General features: G+C 41.9%; 3 protein-coding genes across 3 annotated transcripts in view; 1 reads left to right on the top strand and 2 right to left on the bottom strand.

Moving 5' to 3' along the window:
• Positions 1-785, bottom strand: part of BRCA2 (BRCA2, DNA repair associated) — a 101,405-nt gene extending 100,620 nt beyond the window's left edge. The window contains exon 1 of the mRNA XM_012809998.2: positions 743-785. The gene's annotated coding sequence lies outside the window, so the exon portion shown is untranslated. The remainder of the gene's footprint in view (positions 1-742) is intronic.
• Positions 786-3,347: 2,562 nt separating this feature from the next.
• ZAR1L (zygote arrest 1 like) lies at positions 3,348-9,707 on the top strand. Its single transcript, XM_003797602.1, has 4 exons — positions 3,348-3,966; positions 4,432-4,550; positions 6,181-6,255; positions 9,385-9,707. The coding sequence occupies exons 1-4, from the start codon at positions 3,348-3,350 to the stop codon at positions 9,526-9,528; spliced, it is 957 nt and encodes a 318-aa protein (XP_003797650.1). The 3' UTR covers positions 9,529-9,707.
• Positions 9,708-19,477: 9,770 nt separating this feature from the next.
• The window catches only part of FRY (FRY microtubule binding protein), a 251,083-nt gene continuing 248,258 nt past the window's right edge, over positions 19,478-22,302 (bottom strand). The window contains exons 60-61 of the mRNA XM_003797632.2: positions 20,781-20,983; positions 19,478-19,736 (exon numbers count right to left, since the gene is read on the bottom strand). Of these exons, the coding sequence (XP_003797680.1) occupies positions 19,478-19,736; positions 20,781-20,983 (462 nt within the window). The remainder of the gene's footprint in view (positions 19,737-20,780; positions 20,984-22,302) is intronic.

Here is a 22,302-nt window from a genome sequence, read left to right on the forward strand (position 1 = left end):
CAACTCCTGGGCTCAAGTGAGTCTCCTGCCTCCGCCTCCCAAGTAGCTGGGACCACAGGTGCCCGCCACAGCGCCCAGCTATTTTTTGGTTGCAGCCATTATTTTTGTTTGGCGGGCCCGGGCTGGATTCGAACCTGCCACCTTAGGTGTATGTGGCTGGCACCTTAGCCGCTTGAGCCACAGGCGCCGAGCCTATGGATGGTTCTTGCTAGAGACGAGTACCATGTGATAATTCCCAGTCAGGAAAGCCTCAGAATACAGCAACTACCTGGGGGCTAAGGGAGTTCTGTGCGCAGAAGTTGTAAAACATTTTCCAAAATAGCAGTATTCCGTTAAAGTAATGTTACCAGGTAAAGAAATTTCAGATCGGGACACCTGAGACAGCTAGAAGGCAGGGAGGCAAATCCCGAGCGGCTGGCGGGGTCCAAAGGCCAGAACTGCAGGTGGGAAACTGAGTTCCAGGAAAGGGGAGGGGCCCGAATCTGCTGGGCGGGAATTCGCCTAGGCGACAAGGACTTTTCCCTCAGGCAACTCTACCAAGGACAGGGGTCAGAAGAAAAACAGGAAAGAAGCCACGGCGCCGACCCAGCGCGCGACAGGCGCTCCCCTCCATCCTAGACGACTGGGACAGCAAAATACACTCCCGTTTCCACCCCTACCACCACTAACCCGTTCCAGAAGGGCAGCTCTTTTTAGGCGGGAGTAAACTGAGGGAAACAGCATCGGCATTTAAATCACCAACCTGACCCCTCGGGCTTCTCGGCGGCCCACCAGGTCAGGCCACCACCAAAGCGCAGCGCCTCAGCAGCTCCACCCATGCCGCCCAGTTTTAGACGCTCGCGCCAAAAGCCCGCTCGGGTCAGGTGATGCCGTGACGCAACACGCAGCGTACGTACCACCCGGAAGTCAGGCGGGCGTCAGCCCGGCTGCTACCTCCGCTTCCCAGCGTAGCGGAAGAGAATTCTTGTTAGATCCGGGACACTTAGCCTCGGGCTGAAACAAACGTTGGAGTTGGTGTGCTTGTTTTCTTCTCCTTGATTTTTCAGAATGCGAGACCGTCCTGTTGGGATGGCCGCCCTCTGTATCTATTTTAAGTCCCACTTTCCTTTCTGCTCTAGCTTATGTTTGGATTGGGTGGGTCTCCTCGGGGCACGACTTGGGACCTTTGAAAAGGTCTTGTTCTGACCTTAGAGACAGTGTTTCCTCAAGGTCTGTCCCCCAAAGTGGGCTGATCTTAGAAAAGCCTAAAATGGTGTACGGTTGGAGATGGCTCCCTTCCCCACTGCATGGTAGTGGGAAGGGCTATATTAAGTTAGAGGCCCTTAGGACCTGCTCTTGGGAGCAGGTGTTCAAGACCTCTGAGCCGATTTCAACGCTTGAAAAACTCTGAAACCCCTTTTAACTCGCTCGTGTAGTGTGGGGTACATCCCTCTGCAGGCTACATTAGTCTCTTCAAACATTCAACATTCTTAGGGTACCAGATTGCCATATTGTATGACTGTCTCCCCCACAAATTGACCTGTAAGACTTGTCCTCATCTCTGAATTCACAGGGTCTATGACAGACCTATTATAGGCTTAATTCGGGTTTGTTGTAAGAAAGACTTCAACTTGATTCAGGAGGTGAGAGCTGCTCATGGGCCTTGCTGCTTCCAGAAGGTGCTTGAGCACTAAACAGCCGAAACAACCTTGACTTAGAAAAAGGGTGGGCTCCATTTGTTTCCTTAGGTATCATTTTAATTGGATAATCAGTAATCTTTAGTTGTAGCAGGAAACCTGGCTAATACAGATAGATGCCAAAGCTTTTGGAGGTCTAATTAGCAAAGAAACACAGGTCTGTGATCCTTGCTAATAAAACCTACCACTTACTAAACATTTCATGGATTGGTCATTCTGTTTTGTGCTTTCAAACAACATCATGCTTTATTTTACAGTAATTCTATGAGTTGGGGAAACTGACATAGTTAAGTGCCTGGTAACAAGGCACAAGTTTGAATTGAAGTGATTTGACTTCATATACTTTACTGTGATTAAATCTGCATTTACCCGATAAAGGGGGGAGGTGTTTCACTAGGAGTAAACTAATGAGAACCTTTGGCACATCACACAAGCCTCTGAAATATATTCTCTCTGACTTTATATACCCCCCTTATAACTTTATATTTCTTGCTCTCTTGGTGCCAGGGACTTATGAGCTTTGCCATAAACTACTTTCTTCCTTACATTCTTCCTGTGTTGCTGCTCAAATAATTTACTGTTTGTATTCAATGTACTATATGCTTTACTTTTTATATATTAAATGTTTTAAAAATTAAAGTTGTATATACTTAATGTGTCCAGTATATTTTGATGGACATGATTACCACAGTCAAACAATTGACATATCCATCTCATCATAGTTACCTTTGTGTGTGGTGAGAGAACAAATTTCTTAGCAAATGTGCAGTGTAAAATGTAGTATTAAGTGTAGTCATCATGCTATACATTAGATCTCTAAACTTATTCATCCTACATAACTAACTTTATACCCTCTGACCAGGAGCTCCCCATTTCTTCTTTCTTCCACCTCCCGGCAGCTCATAACCACTGTTCTACTCACTGCTTTTATGTATTTGATTTTTTTTAGATTCCAGATATAAGTGAGATCACGTGGTATTTTTCTAACTAGCTTATTTCACTTATAATATCCTACAGTTTTATGCATGTTATTGCAAATGTCAGGATCTCCTTGTTTAAGGCTGAATAATATTCCATTGCATATGTACATACACACACCCCCAATTTCTTTATCCATTCATCTGTCACCAAACACTGAGGTTGTTTCCATAAGTTAACAATTGCAAATAACGTTGTAATAAACAATGGAGTGCAGATAATCCCTTCAGGATATTGAGTTCATATGCCTCACCTCTATTTTTAATTTTTTTTGAGTAACCTCTATACTGTTGTTCTTAACCGCTAACCAATATACATTCCCATCAGCAACTTACAGGAAATAAATGAATGAATTGTGTGAAGCATATGTGTGAATGAGTCCTAAATGAAAAACAGCTTTGAAAAAAAGATTCAGGAACAGTGAGTTGAAGAGGTAGGGAAAAACAATTCAGGAATCAGGTGGCCGTTAATGCTCTGTAGATAGGCAGATCCTCCCACCTTCAATTACGGTAATGGATAGCAGCAGCTCCCGTTAGAATCTGAAATAAATGGAGAAGCACGGAGAAATCGGAACCAACTTGATTAGGAGAAAGAAGAGTGGATGAAGTTTGGAGACAAAACAAGGACACAGACAAACTGTACTAAGATATTGGGCTGCGTCTGAGCACCTGGTGAGCAGAACCTGGTGAGGTGATGGAGCGCTTCGTCCGCGTTCCCTATGGGTTGTACCAGGGGTACGGGAACACTCTGCCTTTGGCCCAGCCAGGACTCTTAGGGCACAAACAGCCCGACTGGAGGCAAAATATGGGTCCCCCCACTTTTCTGGCTAGGCCAGGGCTACTGGTGCCCGCAAACGCCTCTGACTACTACGAGGACCCTTACAAGAGGGCGCAGCTTAAGGCCATTCTCTCCCAGATGAACCCCAGCCTGAGCCCACGACTTGGCAAGGCCAACACCAAGGAGGTGGGTGTGCAGGTGAGCCCGCGGGTGGACAAGTCCGTGCAGTGCTCGCTGGGGCCTCGCACCCTGCGCAGTCGCTCCTCCTGGGATGGCACCGGCCACAGGGAGCCCCTGCGGGCCTGCGGAGTCTATTCGCCCATGATCGGCTGCAGGGCCTTTGTCCGGCTGCGGGAAGATGGGGACAGCAAGGCGCATCCGGGCCCTGCGGAGGTCAGCCAGCAGCAGCTAGCGACGCCAAAATCAGGCGATGACCAGCAGGAGGAGCCAGGACAGCCGGATGAGATGGGGGAGGAAGATACCCCGAGTCCTCAGGACAGGAAGAGCAGACAGGTAAGTGGACACGCAGCTTCTGCTTCGGAAGCTCAACTTCCAGGTGGATTTTCTCTTTCCTAACCCCATCTCTTCTCCTCTCTCGACTTACTTCGTGCAAGAGAGGAAGCTCTGGAAAACATGTATTTTTACATGGCTTGTATATTTTGTAAGGTTTTGCTAAAGTTTTGGGAAACCTTAACTAAGCTGGTGACAATCCAAAGTTTAGTAACCATTGCTATTGGGAATGAGGAGACAGAGGGCTTCAAGTATGTGAAACAGGAAATCAGACTTTCGTTTTGGGGAGATTGTGCTGATACTATTTGGAAAATGGCTTGGAAGAGTGTAAGAGTCGGCAACAAGAAGAATCCCAGAGTGGTGTTTAAGAGAGGAGAAGCTAAGTAACGCAGTAGGCTTAAGAATAGATTTGTAAGGGCAAATAACTTTTTTCTTATATAAAGCCATAAAGAAGGAAAGGATGTGCTCCCCCCCCAACCCCAAGATAATAAAAGATTTTTCTTCCCTGATTTTCAGTTTTTGGAACCAAAATATGGCTATTTTCACTGTAAAGAGTGTAAGACCAGGTGGGAGAGTGCTTATGTGTGGTGTATTTCTGGAACTAATAAGGTAAGTAAAAGTAAGTGGGACGTGAAAGGAGAATGGGGTGGGCAAAGATGTTAAATAGGAGAACTTACTTCCTGATAGGAGTGTGATTGTGGAAACTCTCCTCTGACTCATCTTGGCAGTCTCTGTAACAAGCATGCCATAATGCTCAGTGAATGTTGGAATCGAACTGAATTGCATTGTTTACATAAGTTGCTGACATATTTGACAAAATGTCAGGTTACTTAGATGAACTTTTGGTCTTGTCTACATTTGAACTTCCTCTAAACATTGTGTGGTTGGTGTATTTTGAACCGCTCTAGGAAATTTCCACTGCTTGTCCACAAGGTGGGGCAATAAGAGAAATAATTAGATTTACTTAGGCTCAGCCTAAGTCTTGTTTTCTCCCTCCCTAAATTGAGTTAATTTTCAACATATTAAGATTGGGAAAGACTTTAGTCATCGCTGTAGATGCTCATTTCAGAATGAAAACTGCAACCACAACAAGCAGCTTCTGTTTCCTTTTTCTTCGCCTGTGCACCTTATTTTGTAACGGTCTCCCGGGGGCCTATTTCATTAACTTCCAAGGCTTTCGAATTTGAGTCTCTGCTACTTGCTGTGTGTTTAATCTGCTACAGAAGAAAGCTCTGAAGAGGGGAAGGGCAAAGAGGCCTGCTAAGACTTGAATCAAAACTTAATTTTTAGACTAAGCCATTTTCTAGACCCAGAAGGTGAACACATTTTTAAGGTTAAAATTATTTCCCTTTTCTTGCTAGAAGAAAGACAATTTCAAGGCACTATGATACACAGAATAAGCCAAAGAACTGCTATAGGAGACTGGGGCAAAAAGATCCTTGAGCCCAGGAGTATGAGGTTGCTGTGAGCTATGACACCAGGATACTCTCTAGCCTGGAACCACAGAGTGAGACTCTGTCTTTAAAAAAAAAAAAAAAAAAAGACATAAAACTCATTCTCAAGGAATTTATTAAATAGGAGAGATGGAGACAAAATGCAATTTGGCAATACCTGCTATAACACCCATGGTAGGAAGTGGTACAGAAGTAACACAGGAGGGGGGTGATTGACCCTGAGGGAAGGTACAGTTATTTTAAAGAATGCCTACGAGGAGCTCACCAAGTGAGGTAGGGAGGAAATGTGTACAGGAAAATGCACAAAGCCTAGAAAGCATGATATTGATGGGTACAAGTAATTTAAAGTTTAAGTGGGGAAATACTAAAAACTGAAATGTGCAAGGGCTATTAGACCAAGACAAAAGGAGACGATCAAGGGTATAGCCCACACAGTGAGTAAAATGATAACTGCTTCTTTCCGTGGTACTTTATGTACCTTGTTGAGGAGTCGTGAGGACTATAGAAAAAGTAAGTAGTAGTATCTCAATTTTACAGGTAAGGAAAATTAGGTTTAAAGAGTGAGAAAGAATCACTGATTGCACTAGTAGAGCTAAATCCTTGTAGGTAGAGGTTGGATAAAAGCAAAGTACAAGGTGAGGGAATGGATCATTTAGGAGCTGGGAACTTAGGAGAGGGGTGTGTGTGCGTGCCTGTGTGTGTTTATAAAGCTTATTTAAAAAAACAAAACAAAAACCCCACAAACCCAAAACCCACAAAAACAAACCAACCAAATTTCTCTTTAGGTTTATTTCAAACAACTCTGTTGCAAATGCCAGAAGAGTTTTAACCCTTATCGAGTAGAAGCAATCCAATGTCAGGTAAGCATATAGCACACTTGACAATATTTAGTTAAATATGAAGCTGCCATGATAAACGTTAGGATTTGATAGAATTGGATATTGGTATAGGTGTGATAGATTTTCTATATGTTTGAAATTTTATATTTCAGAAAAATTCAAGCATAAATTCTAGTTTGCTTTCTATGAGGGGGATATTTGTGTGTGTGTGTTTTTCCTCAGATGCCCTGGGTGTGGTTAGAGTTTAGTAATTTAATAGACAACTGCAATTAAGATTTTATCATGTGCTAAACTTTGGGCTAATGCTTTGCCTGAGTTTTTCCTGTGTCTAATTTTTGTGATAGTTATCTCTATTTTAAAGTAACTTGTCCAAGGTTAGACTGATTAAGATTAGAGCCATGACTGGATTCCATGGTATTTGTCATCAATGTTTAGAGTCACAGACCTAGATGAGATCCTTAACTTTAAGCCCATAAAGCTTTTGGGGAAGCGGTGGGGAGGGGGGAGGGAATCTAAAACAGTTTGAAGGAAACCTGACTTTAAGCTTTTCAGAAAAGTATGGCATAGTTAATTTTTGTAATCAAGAGGGTTTTTTAAAGCTTAAATATTAGTTAAAAATATTTCTTTTTCTATAATTAGTAGAAATGATATTTTTTGCAGGATATTTAAAAAACTAGCTTATAAATGATTTATCCTCAGAATTTTTAGTCTGACATTCTCACTTGGTTTGCGTATGTTCAATTTAACTACCTATTACTTAGACTTAAATATTTTTTCTTACTATTTTTCTATACTCTCTTCTCTTTTTTCTTGTATTCACTTGAATTGACTTTTTAAAAAATGTTATTCCATTTTGCCTCTAAGTCATTCTTCAGTGTTCTTCTGGTGGTTACCATAGAGATTACATGACTCTTTGATTTGTCAAAGTCAACAAATTATTAATCTTGCCTCTCCCTAACAATTCAGTAACTTTAGGGCACTATAATTCCCTATCACTTTACCCTTTTTATTTGTTGCTGTTGTATATTGTAATTTTACCTACATTTTAAACTTTAGAAGGTATTTTATGTAGTCAGTATTTATTTAGTTCTAGCTATACATTTGCTCTTTTTGTTCTTAAATCTTTTATCTTGGGTCACTTTCTTTTGACCTGAAGACACTTTAATATTTTCTGTAGTACAGGTCTGTAGGTAACAGATTCTATTTATCTATATATCTTTGGGAGATTTTTACTGGGTATAGAACTTTAGGTTGGCAGTAGTTCTCTCTGCCATTTAAAGGTCTTTCATTAATTCTATCAAGTTGGCTGTTGGTCTTGTACAACCATTTGAAATGATCTCTCTGCCTTTCTCAAATCTGCTTGCTTTTAAAATCTTTCTCTCTGTTTTGGTTTTCAGCAGTTTTACAATGTGATTAGTTATGCCTAGTTATGGTTTCTTTGTATTTATCCTGCTTGGGATTCATAATGTTTCCTGAAACTGTAGCTTGAAGATTTTCACTACTAAGAAATGAATGGTTGAAATATTATCAACCATTATTTTTTCAAATATTATTTATCCTCCTATTCTTTCAGTTACTCATGTCAGACCTTTTCTGCTTTTTTCCTATATTTTCCATGCTTTTGTCTCTCAATTTAGATGGGGCATCACCTATTAAACTATCTTCTGTTTCTTTTTCTAAAAAATTTTATTTTTAATTATGGATACATAATAGTTGTATCTGTCTTCCATTTCTGTTTCTCATGCCAGCTCTTTTCAATCTGCTTTTAAACCTAGGCATTAAGCTATACTGATTTCAGTTGTATTTTTCTGTTTCAGAATTTTTATTTCTTTAATAAAAAACTCCTAGTTTTCTACTGGAAGTACTAGTCTTATTTCTTTGTACATATTAAACATAAGTATTATAAAGTCTGTAAGATAACTCTTCTTCATAAAGATATTATGAGAATTAAATTAATATAGGATGGGTGCAGTGGCTCATGCTTGTAATCCTACCATTCTAGGAGGTTGAGGCAGATGAACTACCTGAGCTAATGAGTTTGAGACCAGCCTGAGCAAGAGGGAGACCCCATCTCATAAAAAAAAAAAAAAATAGCCAGGCATTGTGGTGGGAGTCCTAGCTACTTGGGAGGTTGAGGCAAGAGAATCACTTGAGCCCAAGAGTTTGAGGTTGCTGTGAGCTGTGACACCATGGCCCTTTACTGAGGGCAACAAAGTGAGACACTCTCTCTCTCAAAAAAAAAAAAAAATACATACATATATATATATATATAAATATATATGCTCAGAACAGTGCTAAGCACATATTAGACACCTGTGAGTATTAGCTGTTAGAATTTTCTTATAAGGAGACATATACATCAATGAGAGAATAGAGAATATAAATATAGTATAAAGTTTGATAAGTCATATTAAAGACTCCTGTTTGGAAAATGAAAATGCCTATTTTTATAATGTGAAAAGGAAAGCTCAACTTATTCTGTATGGCTCTGGGACAGATATAGAAAATAGAGTGGTGATTATCAATGTCAAAGACTGGCAGATTTGAAAGGGTTGACCGGTCAGTAAACCAGGGTCTAGAGGATGCAATGTTTTATTTATTGGAATGGGATAATGATTCAAAGACACTATTTCAGATGCCATTGGACATGTCTGGAAAGAAAATTTAGTTTTTTCTAGAATATACTTACCTTCTAGCTGTAACCACCTCAGACATCTTCAGACATTGCCTAGTGTGTGGGGGTGGGGGGTGGGGGAGTAAAATCACCCTTGGTTGAGAGGTTCTGCTCTAGTGTTTTAAAATGTTCCCAATTAGATAATCAAATAATTCCAGCCCACTATTTCTTACCTTCTCCTGGCTACCAAGGTAAAAACCTACACAGTGAAGATACTCTACAAAACTTACCTTTAAAAACTTTTCTGTTGATTCAATGATATTCTCCTCAACATCTCCCGTTATCTTGAAAAACATGTGGCACTTAATGGAATATGAGTAGTTCTGTAGAACTTGATCTTGGGCTTCTCACAGGACTCAAATGAGGATAAGGATATCAAGGATGGGGTAGTGGGGAGAAGTATTTTGATTTGAGGATTACATTTGAAATGCTAATTTGATCATTTAGTGTCCAAAACTATTCCTTGTTTTCTAAAGACGTGTTCAAAGTCTCGTTGTTCCTGTCCTCAAAAGAAAAGACACATTGATCTGAGGAGGCCTCATCGACAGGAACTGTGTGGTCGCTGCAAAGACAAGAGATTCTCCTGTGGCAACATTCACAGCTTTAAATATATCATGTGACAGGCAGCATGGCTTGTATAGGACACCTGTGTTCTCCTTGTAACTGACCATGCTATCTTTCATTTTTTGTAACTTGGCTCTGACCTGGCATTGGAAAATGGACATGACTTTTGTACTTTTTATAGGTTGTATAGCTGTTGTACAATGTGAACAGAATAAAATAAATGCAAGTGAACTAGACCATGAAGGCACATTAATCGGTGACCCCTGGGTAAAAACATCAATGTAGCATTGGAAATGGTAGATACTGTCACTTACATGAAGAGGAGAAATACTCAATTGACAAACTCCTATGAGATAGTAGCTCTTAGTACTGGGAATATAGAGGTGATGAAAGGGCAATGTTCCTTGTCCTCAAACATCCATAATGAGAGCAAATGCTGAAACAGCACTTAGTATGTGTCAGACATTGTTGTAACTCATCACAGCAGCAGCCATATCAAGTAGGAAATACCATGAACTATCAGTACTATATTTTTTTATAAATGAGGGGATGGAGACAGGTCAGAAGGTACAGCTAGATATGAATTCCCAGGTACACTGGGACTTGCTCTATGCTTTTAGCTACCATTATGCATCCATATTTCTTTTCAAATTTAGATTGTGCTAAGTGCCATGAAGGAAGCAGTAACCCTTTTAAATAGGGTGGCTGGGAAAATACAACATGGAATTGAGACTGTAGGATGAGGGGTGTTGGGAGAAGATGGTTTTGATTCAAGGGAGCAAAGCCAAGGGCCAGAGGGATGGGGGCGCACACCTGGCTACTTGGGGAATAGGAGTGCCCTGAGTCTAGTGTGGGGCATGAGGCTGAATGGGGGTTAGTTCACAAAGGGTTCTCAAGGCCATGATCAGGCATATGACAGCAGATGAAGGGATTTCAACAGAGCAGTGAGATCAGTGCTTTATAAAGCTTGATTCCTTTGTAAAGCTTGCTTAGTGCTATGAGGAAATCTAGGGGAAATGGCAGGAAGAAGAGCCCACTGGGCAGTTAATGAACACATAAGCAAAGTGTTGGCCTGGATAAAGGTGGTGGCCAGAGGAGGGAGAGAATCTGTGGATTTAGGATAATTTTTGGAAATGTCCAGTGTTGGGGCCAGGCATGGTGGCTCATGCCTGTAATTCTAGCACTTTGGGAGGGCAGGTGGATTTCCTGAACTCAGGAGCTCGAGACCAGTCTGAGCAAAGCAACATCCCGTCTCTACTAAAAATAGAAAAACTAACCAAGCATTGTGGTGGATGCCTGTGGTCCCAGCTATTTGGGAGGATTGCTTGTGCTCAGGAGTTTGAGGTTGCCATTAGCTAAGATGCCCTAGCACTTTACCCTGGGTAACTGAGACTGTCGGGGGGAAAAAAAAAAAGAAATGTCCAGTGTTAGAGGTGGAGGATGGAGGAAATAAACAATGACTTTTAGATTCTCTTAGATTTCTGCTTTGAGCTGTGGGAGTGGTTGGTATTGAGAAGTATTTTATTTCTTCTCAAAAGTTATTACATTATAAAAATGAGAGGTATTCTAGTTAGGAGGCATATTCTGGAGCTAGTTTACCTAACTTCAAATCATGGGTACAGTACTTGGGAGATGGATGACTATGGGCAAGTTATTTACTTTATCTCTGTTTACCCATCTGTAAAATGGGGATAACATGTTTCTGTCTCAATGGTGCAAGAACTAAAGGAGCTGATGCATGTTAAGCACTTAGAATAAATAGCACCTGTCACCTTATAAAGACTTGGGACTTTTAGATGTTCTCATTTTGGTGGGGCCATTTAGGAATATGGAGGAGGGCCTCTGTTTTCTTGTTACTAAGTTTGAAATACTTGAGATACCCAAATGGAATCAGAGTGTCCAACTTTTTGGCTTCTCTGTGCCACACTGGAAGGAAAAGGGTTACCTTGGGCCACATGTTAAATAACAAACACTAAAGAAAGTTGACGAGCAAAAAAAAAATAGTCCATGCATAATTTTCATAATATCTACACCACTACAAATAAGCAAAAAAGTCCTCACATAATCTGCATGCAGCCCATGGGCAGGATTGGATTCCCCTGACTGTGGGCTGTTAAGTATATGCATCTGGAACTTAGGAGAAAAGTCAGGGCTAAAGAGACTTGGAGGCAACAGATAGTTTTTAAAGCCGTGGGCCTGGATGGGGTCACCTGGGAGGAGGGTCCAGGACAGGGTCCTAAGGTATACTAGCATTTACAGCAATGATCCCCAAACTTGGGTAACCCAGGAGACATCTGATGAACTTGTTAAATGAAGATTCTGGAGTCTCAGACTTGTGAATCTAAGAAGCCCCCAGATACTATCTGTATCCCAGATCAAACTTTTAGTAGCCAGAACTTACAGGTCAGGCAAAAGAGGTTGTTGAGGGGGGTGAGGTGATGAAAGTGAAGATAAGATAGTATTTTGAGAAGGAGGGAGGGTTGACTGAGTCAAATTCTCCTGGGAGGGTGAGAAAAATGAAGACAGGGACCGGCCATTGGATTTGGAGGTGAGTGATGATCTTGAAAAAAAATCTGTCAATGGAATAATGGGTTTGGAAGCCAGAGTACTATTTCTAGTGAATAGAAGTAATACTTTCTAGAAATTTTGCTGTTAGAAAGCAGAGAAACTAGTGATAACTGCAAGAGCCTTTCGGGGGTGGGGGTGGCAGGGAAGGGAGGTGCTGGGTATGTTGGCACACTAGTGGGAATCATTTAGAGAGACATTGGGCACAGCACAGAGAGGGGATCCCCCAGGAGAAAGCTGTAGAGAAGGCAGAAGAGGTGGGTACGAAGCACCAGTGGAATGATTACCTTTTTTTTTGAGACAGAGTCTTACTTTGTCACCATCTGTAGAGTGCTGTGGTGTCATAGCTGCAACCTCAAACTCAGGCTCAAGCAATTCTCTTGCCTCAGTCTCCCAAGTAGGTGGGGCTATAATTGCCTGCCACAACATGTAGCTATTTTTAGAGATGAGGTCTCCCTCTGGCTCAGGCTGGTCTTGAACCTGTGAGCTCAGGGCAATCTACCTGCAATAGCCTCCCAAGTGAATGATTAGCTCTTAATTGGAGCAGTGATGTTTCCCATACTATAAGGGACAGAATGCCAAACCATACAGCTAGTTAGATGAAGATAATTTTATAGATTTGGTGGTGAAGACTAGACTGATTTGGTTTCTCGATGAATTATGAAGCAAACTCATCATTTGAGACTGGCAGGATGCTGAGGAAGAAGGCAACATATGAAATAATTCTCAGGTCTCAGGAAATTGAAATGATCAGGAAGACATAATTGTGTTAACATTAAAGCATTGTCTGACAGTGTTGAGAACACATTTTGGGATGTGGGTACATTGGAGCTTCGCTGGTGCCACTGGCAGGCTCGGTGCATTTGCTCTCCAGTAACGCCACCTTTGGGTGCTTCTGGTGAGGGTGTGGGAAGGGTGGGTCTTAGGTTCAGCCAGGCTTGGGGGTTAACCTGCTGAGTGACACAGGGAGTAGGGCATCCCCTGAGAATGACAGCAGGAGGGATTCTGCTGGTCTGCGGGATTTAAACATGTTCCTAAGAAGAGTGAAGTGACGTGAAGGCCACAGACTATTACTCATGGTAGGAGAAGAACTGTCAGGGGTTGGGAGGAGATTAAGGGGAACTGGAAGAATTTCTGAGAGGGCGGCAGGCCAAAAACGGGATTCTGGAGCTGCTATGGATATAGTGTAACCAGGAGACTGAGTGGCTAATGTGGAGCTGAGTGAAGATGCCTGGAGCTAAGAATATTAACAGAGAGGAAAAGATTTTGTGTGGGTTGTCCCCGAACGTGTTGAAGTCCAAGAAGCTTGGGTGGAGAAAAGGCTGTGAGGTTTCAGTGACTAGGAGACAGGGAGCAGCAGGTCTTTGCATCGGCAGTTCTCATCACAGCTGCCACTTACGATGACAGGAGGAGCAGAGAGGAGCCATGGGAAGGCCCTCCCTTCACTGAGTGATTTAAGGGATGTGGGATGGGGCATGGAACTTAAAATCATAGGAGGAGCAGAGGAGCCATGGGAAGGCCCTCCCTTCACCGTGTGATTTAAGGATCTAGGGTGGGGCATGAACCGCAGAGTTTTTAAAAAGCCTCCATAAGAGTTCCAATGCAGCCCAGGGTCACTTGCTGTGAGTGACAGTGGAGGGGTTGAAGTGGGGGTGGGGTGGTGGGACAGGGTATATCTAGTACAGCTAAGTGGCATGAATTTCAAAGTCTCTGGGCTTTTTGGAATAGAAATGAGGAAAGAAAGATTGGAAATGGAAGAGGAGTGCAAGGAAGAATTTTTTTCCATCTGCTGATCTGGGGACTCTTGGAAGTTGAGGCTGGTAGCCTAAGTTCTTGGACTCTTACTCTGAAGTTCAAATACAATATTGGTGCAAGAGTTTGGTGTTGAAACCAGGGTTCTAGGCTAGAGGAGTTAGGGACAGAGAAGGAAACATCTGCCAGGAAACTGATCTGTAAGCGATACAGTGAATTCTATCCACTCACTTCCTGTGGCCTCAAATAGGAAACAAAGTAACAAACAGGTCAATGACAGATTTGGGTAGAATCCCTGCACAATGACTGGAGAGAGGTATTCTTTGAGAAAAAGAGCAGTTTGCTGTGCCAAGTTTCTACTAGGTCAAAGTGGGGTGGTCTTTAAAATGCTTATTTGGCAAGCTCTGTTCTAGACTTGACAAATTGGTCTTTAGAGGTGTCAACCTGAAGGAATCTGCACTTTTTTTCTCTTTGAGATAGAGTCTCACTCTGTTGCCCTGGGTTAAGTGCTATGGCATCATAGCTCATAGCAACCTCAAACTCTTGGGTTCAAGCGATCCTCTTGCCTCAGCCTCCCAAGCTGCTGGGACTGCAGGCACCTGCTAATGATACCCACTAGTTTTTAGAGACAGGGCCTCACTCTGGCTCAGGCTGGTCTTGAAACTGTGAGCTCAGGCACTTTACCCTCTTCCACCTCCCAAGTGCTGGGATTATAGGTGTGAGCCACTGCACCCAGCCTTAGTTTTTCTATTTAGTAGAGACGGGGTCTTGCTTTGCTCAGGCTGGTCTTGAACTCCTGAGCTCAGGCAATCCACCCACCTCGGCCTCCCAGAGTGCTGGGATTACAGGAGTGAGTCAGCTCTCCTGGCCAGTAATCTGCATTTTTGATAAACACTCTGGTGTGATTCTTAAGTTTGAGAACCAAGAAAGCAGTGTTTCTGTCTTGGCAGTGGATAGAATCTCCTGAGAACCCTTAAACCGAACTAGAATTTGAACACAGCTTCAGACCAACTGAGTCAATTAGGAAGGAACCTGGGTATTGGGGGTTTAAGTTTCCTTCTTGATGTAATTTGCTGCTAAGATTTCGAATCCATTGCCTGTGCTCTGAAAGTGAGAGAGAGAACCCTGTCCCAACTGGCAGGATGGGCAAGTTTCTTTTTTCCCTCAGGGGGTTGATGAAATACCTAATCTTTACCCAGATTTCTCTCAACAACATATTTGCCTATCTATCCGTTAATTCACCATCTTGCCCTGGGTGTTGTCCTACCTCATTTACATTGCTATGCAGGAATACATGAGGCTGGGCAATTGAAGAATAGGTTTATTTGGCTCACAGTTCTGCAGGATGCCCAAGAATCATGGCATTGGCATCTGCTTCTGGTGAGGACTGCAGGAAGCTTACGTTCATGGTGGAAGGTGAGGAGGAGGGGTGAGAGTAGAGGGGGTGCCAGGCTCTTTTCAACAGAATGGCACCAAGCCATTCTCGAGGGATCCACCCTCATGATCCAAACACCTCCTGCCAGGCCGCACCTCCAATATTGGGAATAAAATTTCAGCATGAGATTTGAAGGGGCCAAATATCCTAATAACATCAGATTTCTAAGAGGCATCTGAAGACCTCACCTTGATCTCCACCTCTCCAACATATACTTCCCCATCTTGGAAACGGTGACTCCATTCTTCAGTTCTTTGGTGTACCCTTGGGAGTCCTTCACATTCCACATGTAATTGGTGAGTGCTGTCAGCCCTGCCTCTGAAACAGTGCCACCATCGCCCATTTCTAACCACCTCCGTCTCTACCGTGCTAGCCCAAGCCAGCATCACTATTGCCACAGCCTTCTCACTGGTCTTCCTCCTTCTGCCTCTGCGCTTATGACATCTACACGGCACATAGCCAGAGTGGTCCTTTAAAACATTTTTTATTGTGGTAAAACATATAATATGAAATGCCATTTTAAAGTACATAATTCATTGGCACTAAGTACATTCACAATGTTGTATAAGCACCACCACTGAACTTTAATTTCCAGAATGTTTTCCTTATCTCAGAGTAATCTTTTTAAAACATAGGTCAAAGCGTGTCACCGCTTGGCCCCCTAAACATCCAGTGGCTTCCCATCTTGCTTAGCAAAGGAGCAAGTCCTTCCTGAGGCCCAGGAACAGAACCTCTTCTGCTGTCCTCTCTCAACAGTCTCTTGACTCATTTCACTTGGTCAGGCTTCCCTGCTGTCCTTTCAACAGGTAATTCTTCTCCTGCTTCAGGATCTTTGTGCATGGTTTTCCCTTTGCTGGAATGGCTCCCCCAGATAACCATGCTGTGTCCTTAGCTTATGCAGCTCTCTGCTCAGATACCGCCTTCTCAGGGTGCCAGCTGAAATAGCATTACTCTCCATCCCTGTTTTGTTCTTCAAAGCACTTATCACCACCTGACAGGCAAGTACATCTTCCCCCACTGAAGTGTATGAGAGCCATGAGATCAAGGATTATACCTGTTTTGGTAACTGCACTATCCTCTAAAATAGTGCCTAGCCCACAGTGGGTACACCATGAGTATTTGCTGAATGAAGAAACTATCTTGGCTCATGATAGGTATCAAATATTGATCCAAAGTGAATGCATTGAAAACTGTAAAAACTAGTTTTATTAAGATCTAATTCATACAGCATAATATTTACCCCTGGACACTAATTTTTATGTTGTTGTTAAGGCAGGTATTTGGAAGCAGGTGAAAGCTATTGATGTAAGCAGCCTGGAGGGATTCTTTCTAGAATTCAACCATTCACTGAAAAGATCAACATTTGTTGGCACCAGACCTGAAAAGATCAACATTTGTTGGCACCAGAAGAGCCTTTTGACCTAACTCTGTCTGTGCACACGTGCTGTGTGTGGTGACAGTCCACAACATCATGAGAGCTGTGCTGGTACATTTGCTTAACATCTCTCCTCTTGGTGGGACTAAGACACATTCACATGCTTCTAAACTGTGTGGTGCTTTTTCTACAACACTGTATTTGGAGACTATTAATTTTAATCATGTCTAAATAACATGATTGCTTTATTTTGCCAGTGGATAAAAAGCATTACCGTGTTTGGGTACTAGGAAGCATGGAGGTACGAGGAGGTACTTTATCACTGAAGTGTCTACTAGATATTTACCTTCTCCTTTAGTATCTCTACTCCTCTCCCCGTAGGGAAGGCAATTAAAACAAATGCTGCAGTAACAGCTGCACGGTACAATAGCCAGGGTGGATCTAAACCCATTGCTGGAGGCCTGGTGTGGTAGAAAAGTCTGTAATCCTAGCACTCTGGGAGGCCCAGGCGGGTGGATCTCCTGAGTTTATGAGTTATGAGGCCAGGCTGAGCAAGAGCGAGACCCCATCTCTAAAAAACAGTTGGGTGTTGTGGTGGGTGCCAGTAGCTACTTGGAAGGCCAAGGCCAAGAGGGCGACAAAGTGACACTCTGTCTCAAAAAAAAAAAAAAAAAAAAAAACCCCAAAAAACATTGCTGGGCTCATGGGCTCAGCTGGGGTGGAGGTGCTTCCTACACAATTTTTTCTACCTCCACTCAAGGGAGAGGAGGTGAAGAAACAGAGGAAGAGAAGAAGAAAACCTTTCACATGAACCCATCTCCTTTTAAAAATAAAATTAGGAAGCAAGACAAACCCCACTACCTCCTGTGACCGCAATTTAATATTGTGGATTCCAGTGTACTAATTCAGTCCTAACTAATTAGTTCTCTCTACCATGGCTTCCAACAAAACTCTCTGAAAGTTGGCTATTATAGTTACTCATAGAAACCTTGATTTCATGAGGTATTTTTCAGAGAGTATGATTTAGTTGTTTCCTTCAAATCATAGCAAATTATCTTTCAGGTAAGTTGAAAAAATAAATCAGCAGAAGAATGTTTCCAGCAGTCCAGAAAATGATTAAGGTCTATTAGTAGTTGTATCTGTGCTAACACACACACAAAAGTCCTTGTTCACACTCCCTACTGTACAATCCTTTTAGGAAATTTCTGCTAATGATTCAGTCATTGTACGCTAGAAAAGCAAATTGTATTTATTAGTCCAAGTAAAGTACGAGTAAGAAGACAGTATAAATTAGATTGTTGTATCTCTCTCTTTATTCCTGTTTCTCTGGTGGGATGGAGAATAGATAGGTATAGCAGAATTAAAACTCCTACTTTTTCCTGTTCATTAAAGACCTATTTCAAAATTTTAAGGATGACAACTTAATGATAAATTATGGAGAATTAGAGCTCACACTCTTCTGATTTTTTTCTTTGGTTCATTACAGAACTGGTTGAAGGTCACAGTCTTCATTTGGTATCCACTTGCAGAGAGTATACTTACCTCCAGCTTCACAGGACCATGCACTGCACAGCCCCCATAGAATCCATGTGAATGGTGGCCCTTTGGGTTGTCACTGGGGCAACCTACATGCAGAATTTAAATGTGTATCCAAGGCAAACACTTTCATTAATTAGAAACTAGAAATAAAATCCATGGTCAACATGTATTTTGTCTTTTTTTTTTTTTTTGTCTAAAGGAAGTTCTGACAGAATCTCAGTCAAGATTACATCACAAAAACTTTAAATGTATTTACAGAGTGAATAAGTTACATAGATAAACTTTGAATATGTTTTCTGATGTGCAACAAGTTCACATGCATCCATCTAACACTTGACAGCATTAAGTTTAAGGAGGGAACTTAAGAATGGCCTTTTACATATATATTACAAACAAAATGTGACATTTCTTAAGAAAGCGACAACTCGTGTTTTACCTTTATGATTCTACTTCTGGCTATCCAAATGGATATTAAAATACGCATGCGTGACGGGTGAAGAGATTTGGAATTTATATTGTGAATAATTTTTCTCTACAAAATGGCCAAGTTAATTAAAATTAACACTCATCCTTCTGTAGTATAAATATGCTCAAAAAAGCAACTTTCTAGTAAAAAGCAGCCAAGATCCTTAAAAAGAGTCTATCTGGACCACTTTTGGTGCAAAGAGATCCAGGGCCTTCAGAAACAGTAGCCTAGCAACATAAGGAAAGTACTTTATAGCAGCTCCTTTTAGATACAGTAATTGTATTCAAATTACAGTGTACATTAAATTGTAGTCCATTTACAATTCCCTTTTCACACACACAGGCCGTCAGCTTTTGACCATCTAACAATTTTCAGTGGCCAGCTTCATTCTGCCTGCCTCTCTCTGCCCTCTGAAGAAAGGGAAAAGGAAAAAGAAAACAAAAAAAGGAAGAAAAGGGACAGAATGTACAAGTTTTAGAATATAAAATTTTCTTTTAGTGAAGAAAACATTGCACTTTTGCCAATCTAAAATTGTTTCTAGAAAGGAAGGTACTATTCAGTGTAGTCGGCTTTGGTATGCAATGGAAGTCACTTCTTCAGTAGTGAGTTGCATATGCTGAATAAAAATGATAACACGCTTGTGCCACACGGCGTGATGGATGGAAGCTGTCCCGGGGTGTTCTAAGCTACCTTGGTTCTCATAGTATTGCTACACGTTGAAAGTTCCGCCATCCTCTTTAGAAAAAGCCCTACAGGTAACAAGAGGGAGAACAGTCTGTCCAAGCCTTTTGAAGGCTGAGAAGACACTGAATGATGTCGCCCCAGCATGGCAGCAGTACCAGCTTGGAACCCATGGGGCATGGGAGGCTCCTGTCAGAGACTAGTGCCAGAAACGCTGGAGTCTGGAAGGAAGGCAGTGAGGACTCGGTAACTCTGGGCCCTGCGGATCATGTCCCGGATCTCCATATTCAGCTCCATCAGCTTGGTGCAGATCTCAGTGAGGCTCTGATTGGACCCCACCAATGCATAAGTACCCGTCTGTCCCAGAGTTTGGTGACGGAAATAAATATTCAGTAGTGTCTGGACTTCATCATCAGAACTGCTTCCAAAGATGTCATTGGGCCACAGACTTCTGCAGTCAAAAAGAATAGCACAGATGAGAGGCACTGTTGGTCATAAAGTTGGGACGTTATAAGTCTTCATTAGTATAAGAATATTAGTTTATTTTGAGACAGAGTCTCACTCTATCACCCTGGGTAGAGTGCTATGGCATCATAGTTCACAGCAACCTCAAACTCTTGGGCTCAAGATCCTCTTGCCTCAACTTCCCGAGTAGCTGGGACTACAGGTGTCCATCATGATGCCTTGCTAGTATTACAGATGGGGTCTCACTCTTGCTCAGGTTGGTCTGGAATTCCTGAGCTCAAGCAGTCCACCTGCCTCAGACTTCCAGAGTGCTAGGATTATAGGCATGAGCCACTACTAATGGCCAAGACCATTAGTTTATTTTTTAAAAAAGGCTTTATTGAGAGATAATTCTCATGCCATATAATTCACCTAAAGCATGCAATTGAGTGTGTTTTAGTATATTCAGAGTTGTGCAAACATCACATAATTTTAGAGTATTAGATATTGTTTTTAATGAAACGCCCAAAGTCTAAAAATATCAGAATGGAATCTGATACTCTTAAACATTTATCCTATTTGCTACAGCATCTTGGTTCCAATAAATGTGAATACAGTATCAAAACAGAGGGGCAAAAAACAAAGATATGTTTAAATGTTAGTTAAAAATTATATAAAGGTATACTTTCAAGGGCTTCAGTATTTTGTCACTTTAGGGATGACAAATGACCAGAACCAACACCAATATTCTATTGTTTTGACTCAGGGTCTCATTGTATCAGCCAGGCTGGTTTTATACTCCTGGCCTCAAGCGATTCTCCTGCCTCAGCCCCTCTAGTAGCTGGGATTACAGGTTCGAGCTTCCACACCTTGCATCACCGACACTTTAAGTGTGTAAGTTCAGAAATCCGAGCGTTTCTGACAGGATGCCAGGAAAGATCTGAGAAGAGACATATAAAGTATCTAAGCACACCTCTTATAGTGAGCTAGTCCCTGATCTTGACAAAGGAACATTTTCTCTAACCACCTGTAAAAGAAATGGCAGAGTCACCTGCACTCCCTGATTTGCCGCAAAGCTTTGCCCAGTTCGTTGTTCTTCAAGCACTCCAGCATGGACTGGATGGCTGCTTCCGTGGACGTGAAGGATGGCTCAGACCACGCACCCTCTGCATAAAGAGGGTCTGCGGCGATGGCTGCTGTGGCTTCCTTCAGGTGTTTCTTCAGGTCACTCAGTTCCCTGGACATGTTCAGCAGCTGTTAAAAAAAATTTTTTTTTAAAATACTATGTTTAGGTAAAGAAGGAATTTTACATTCCAAAAGGAAAAAAATTTGATCATATGGGTTTGATTAAGCACAAGCTTAATTTAAATACATCAGTAAATACAAACAGGACAGGTGACATTGTACTCAATGGTGTGTGTCAGGGATGGAGGGTTATATGGATGCATTGCATCGAGTATCTCTGGGCCGTCAGATGGGATGCTCTCCTTATATTAAAAAGTAAGGCTTCATTTCAAATGCAGAGGGAAAATGTGTAAGAGAATGGGCTCAAAAGTGGAGTAGATCTGGGTTCCAATGCTGGTGCTGCAGTGTGTACTATGGGACCATAGATGTGTTAATGGACTTTCATGCTTTAGTCTTCTCATCTGTGAGACTGAAGATACTACCTACCTCACCTCACAGACTAACCTCAAAGATTAAATGAAATAATGTATATAAAGGCATAGGAGAGTTTTATATATGTGTATAAACGCTTAATAAATGTAATCCTGAACATGAACTCTGTTTTAACAGTAAGTTTTTCTCACTGTTGGTTCTATGCCATGGCAAAAGACTGAAGACAATTTTGAGAAGGAGGAATAGTAAATAAAATATTAGTTAAGGCTACAGGGGTAAAAGATGTTTTCCCTGAAGGTTACTATACTCAAAAGATCTAGAGTGTTAAAAAAAAAAAATTAGAGAAACCCTGTATCACTTTTAAGCGCCCCAAAATGTACCATGGAAGATAGCTGTTCTGCAATTTGACCTCAAGAGCATTTTATTTTTTATTTATGAGACAGAGTCTCATTCTGTTGCCCTGGGTGGGGTGTGTTAGCAGGCATGAAATCCCACATCAATCTCCTTGTACATCTCCGTCAGAGCTTTGGGGTCTAGGTGTGTTGTTAGTGAGCAGTAATATTTTGAAAGAAACCTTTTTTCTGAGCACTATATCTCAGAGTGGGCTTCAAATATTCAGTAAACCACACTGTAAATAGATGGGCCATCTTCAAGGCTTTGAACCTTCATTTATAGATTGGTAGGTAGATTTAGCATAATTCCTAAGGGCCCTAGGAATTTTCAAATGCTAAGTGAGCACTGACTTCAACTTCCAGTCACCACCTTCTTGGCCCCCTAGTAAGAGAGTCAGATTGTCCTTTGAAGCTTTTTACTTTTGGCCTTTGAAACTTTGAAGAAAGGCATTGACTTCTCTCTTGCTAAGTCCTACAAGGCATCTTCCAGTAGAACGTTTCATCCACACTGAAAATCTGTCGTTTAGGTAGCCCCCTTCATCACCGATCTTAGCTAGATCCTCC

This window comes from Otolemur garnettii, unplaced genomic scaffold (assembly GCF_000181295.1).
Source record: "Otolemur garnettii isolate 467f Iridium unplaced genomic scaffold, OtoGar3 scaffold00120, whole genome shotgun sequence".
Taxonomy (NCBI): domain Eukaryota; kingdom Metazoa; phylum Chordata; class Mammalia; order Primates; family Galagidae; genus Otolemur; species Otolemur garnettii.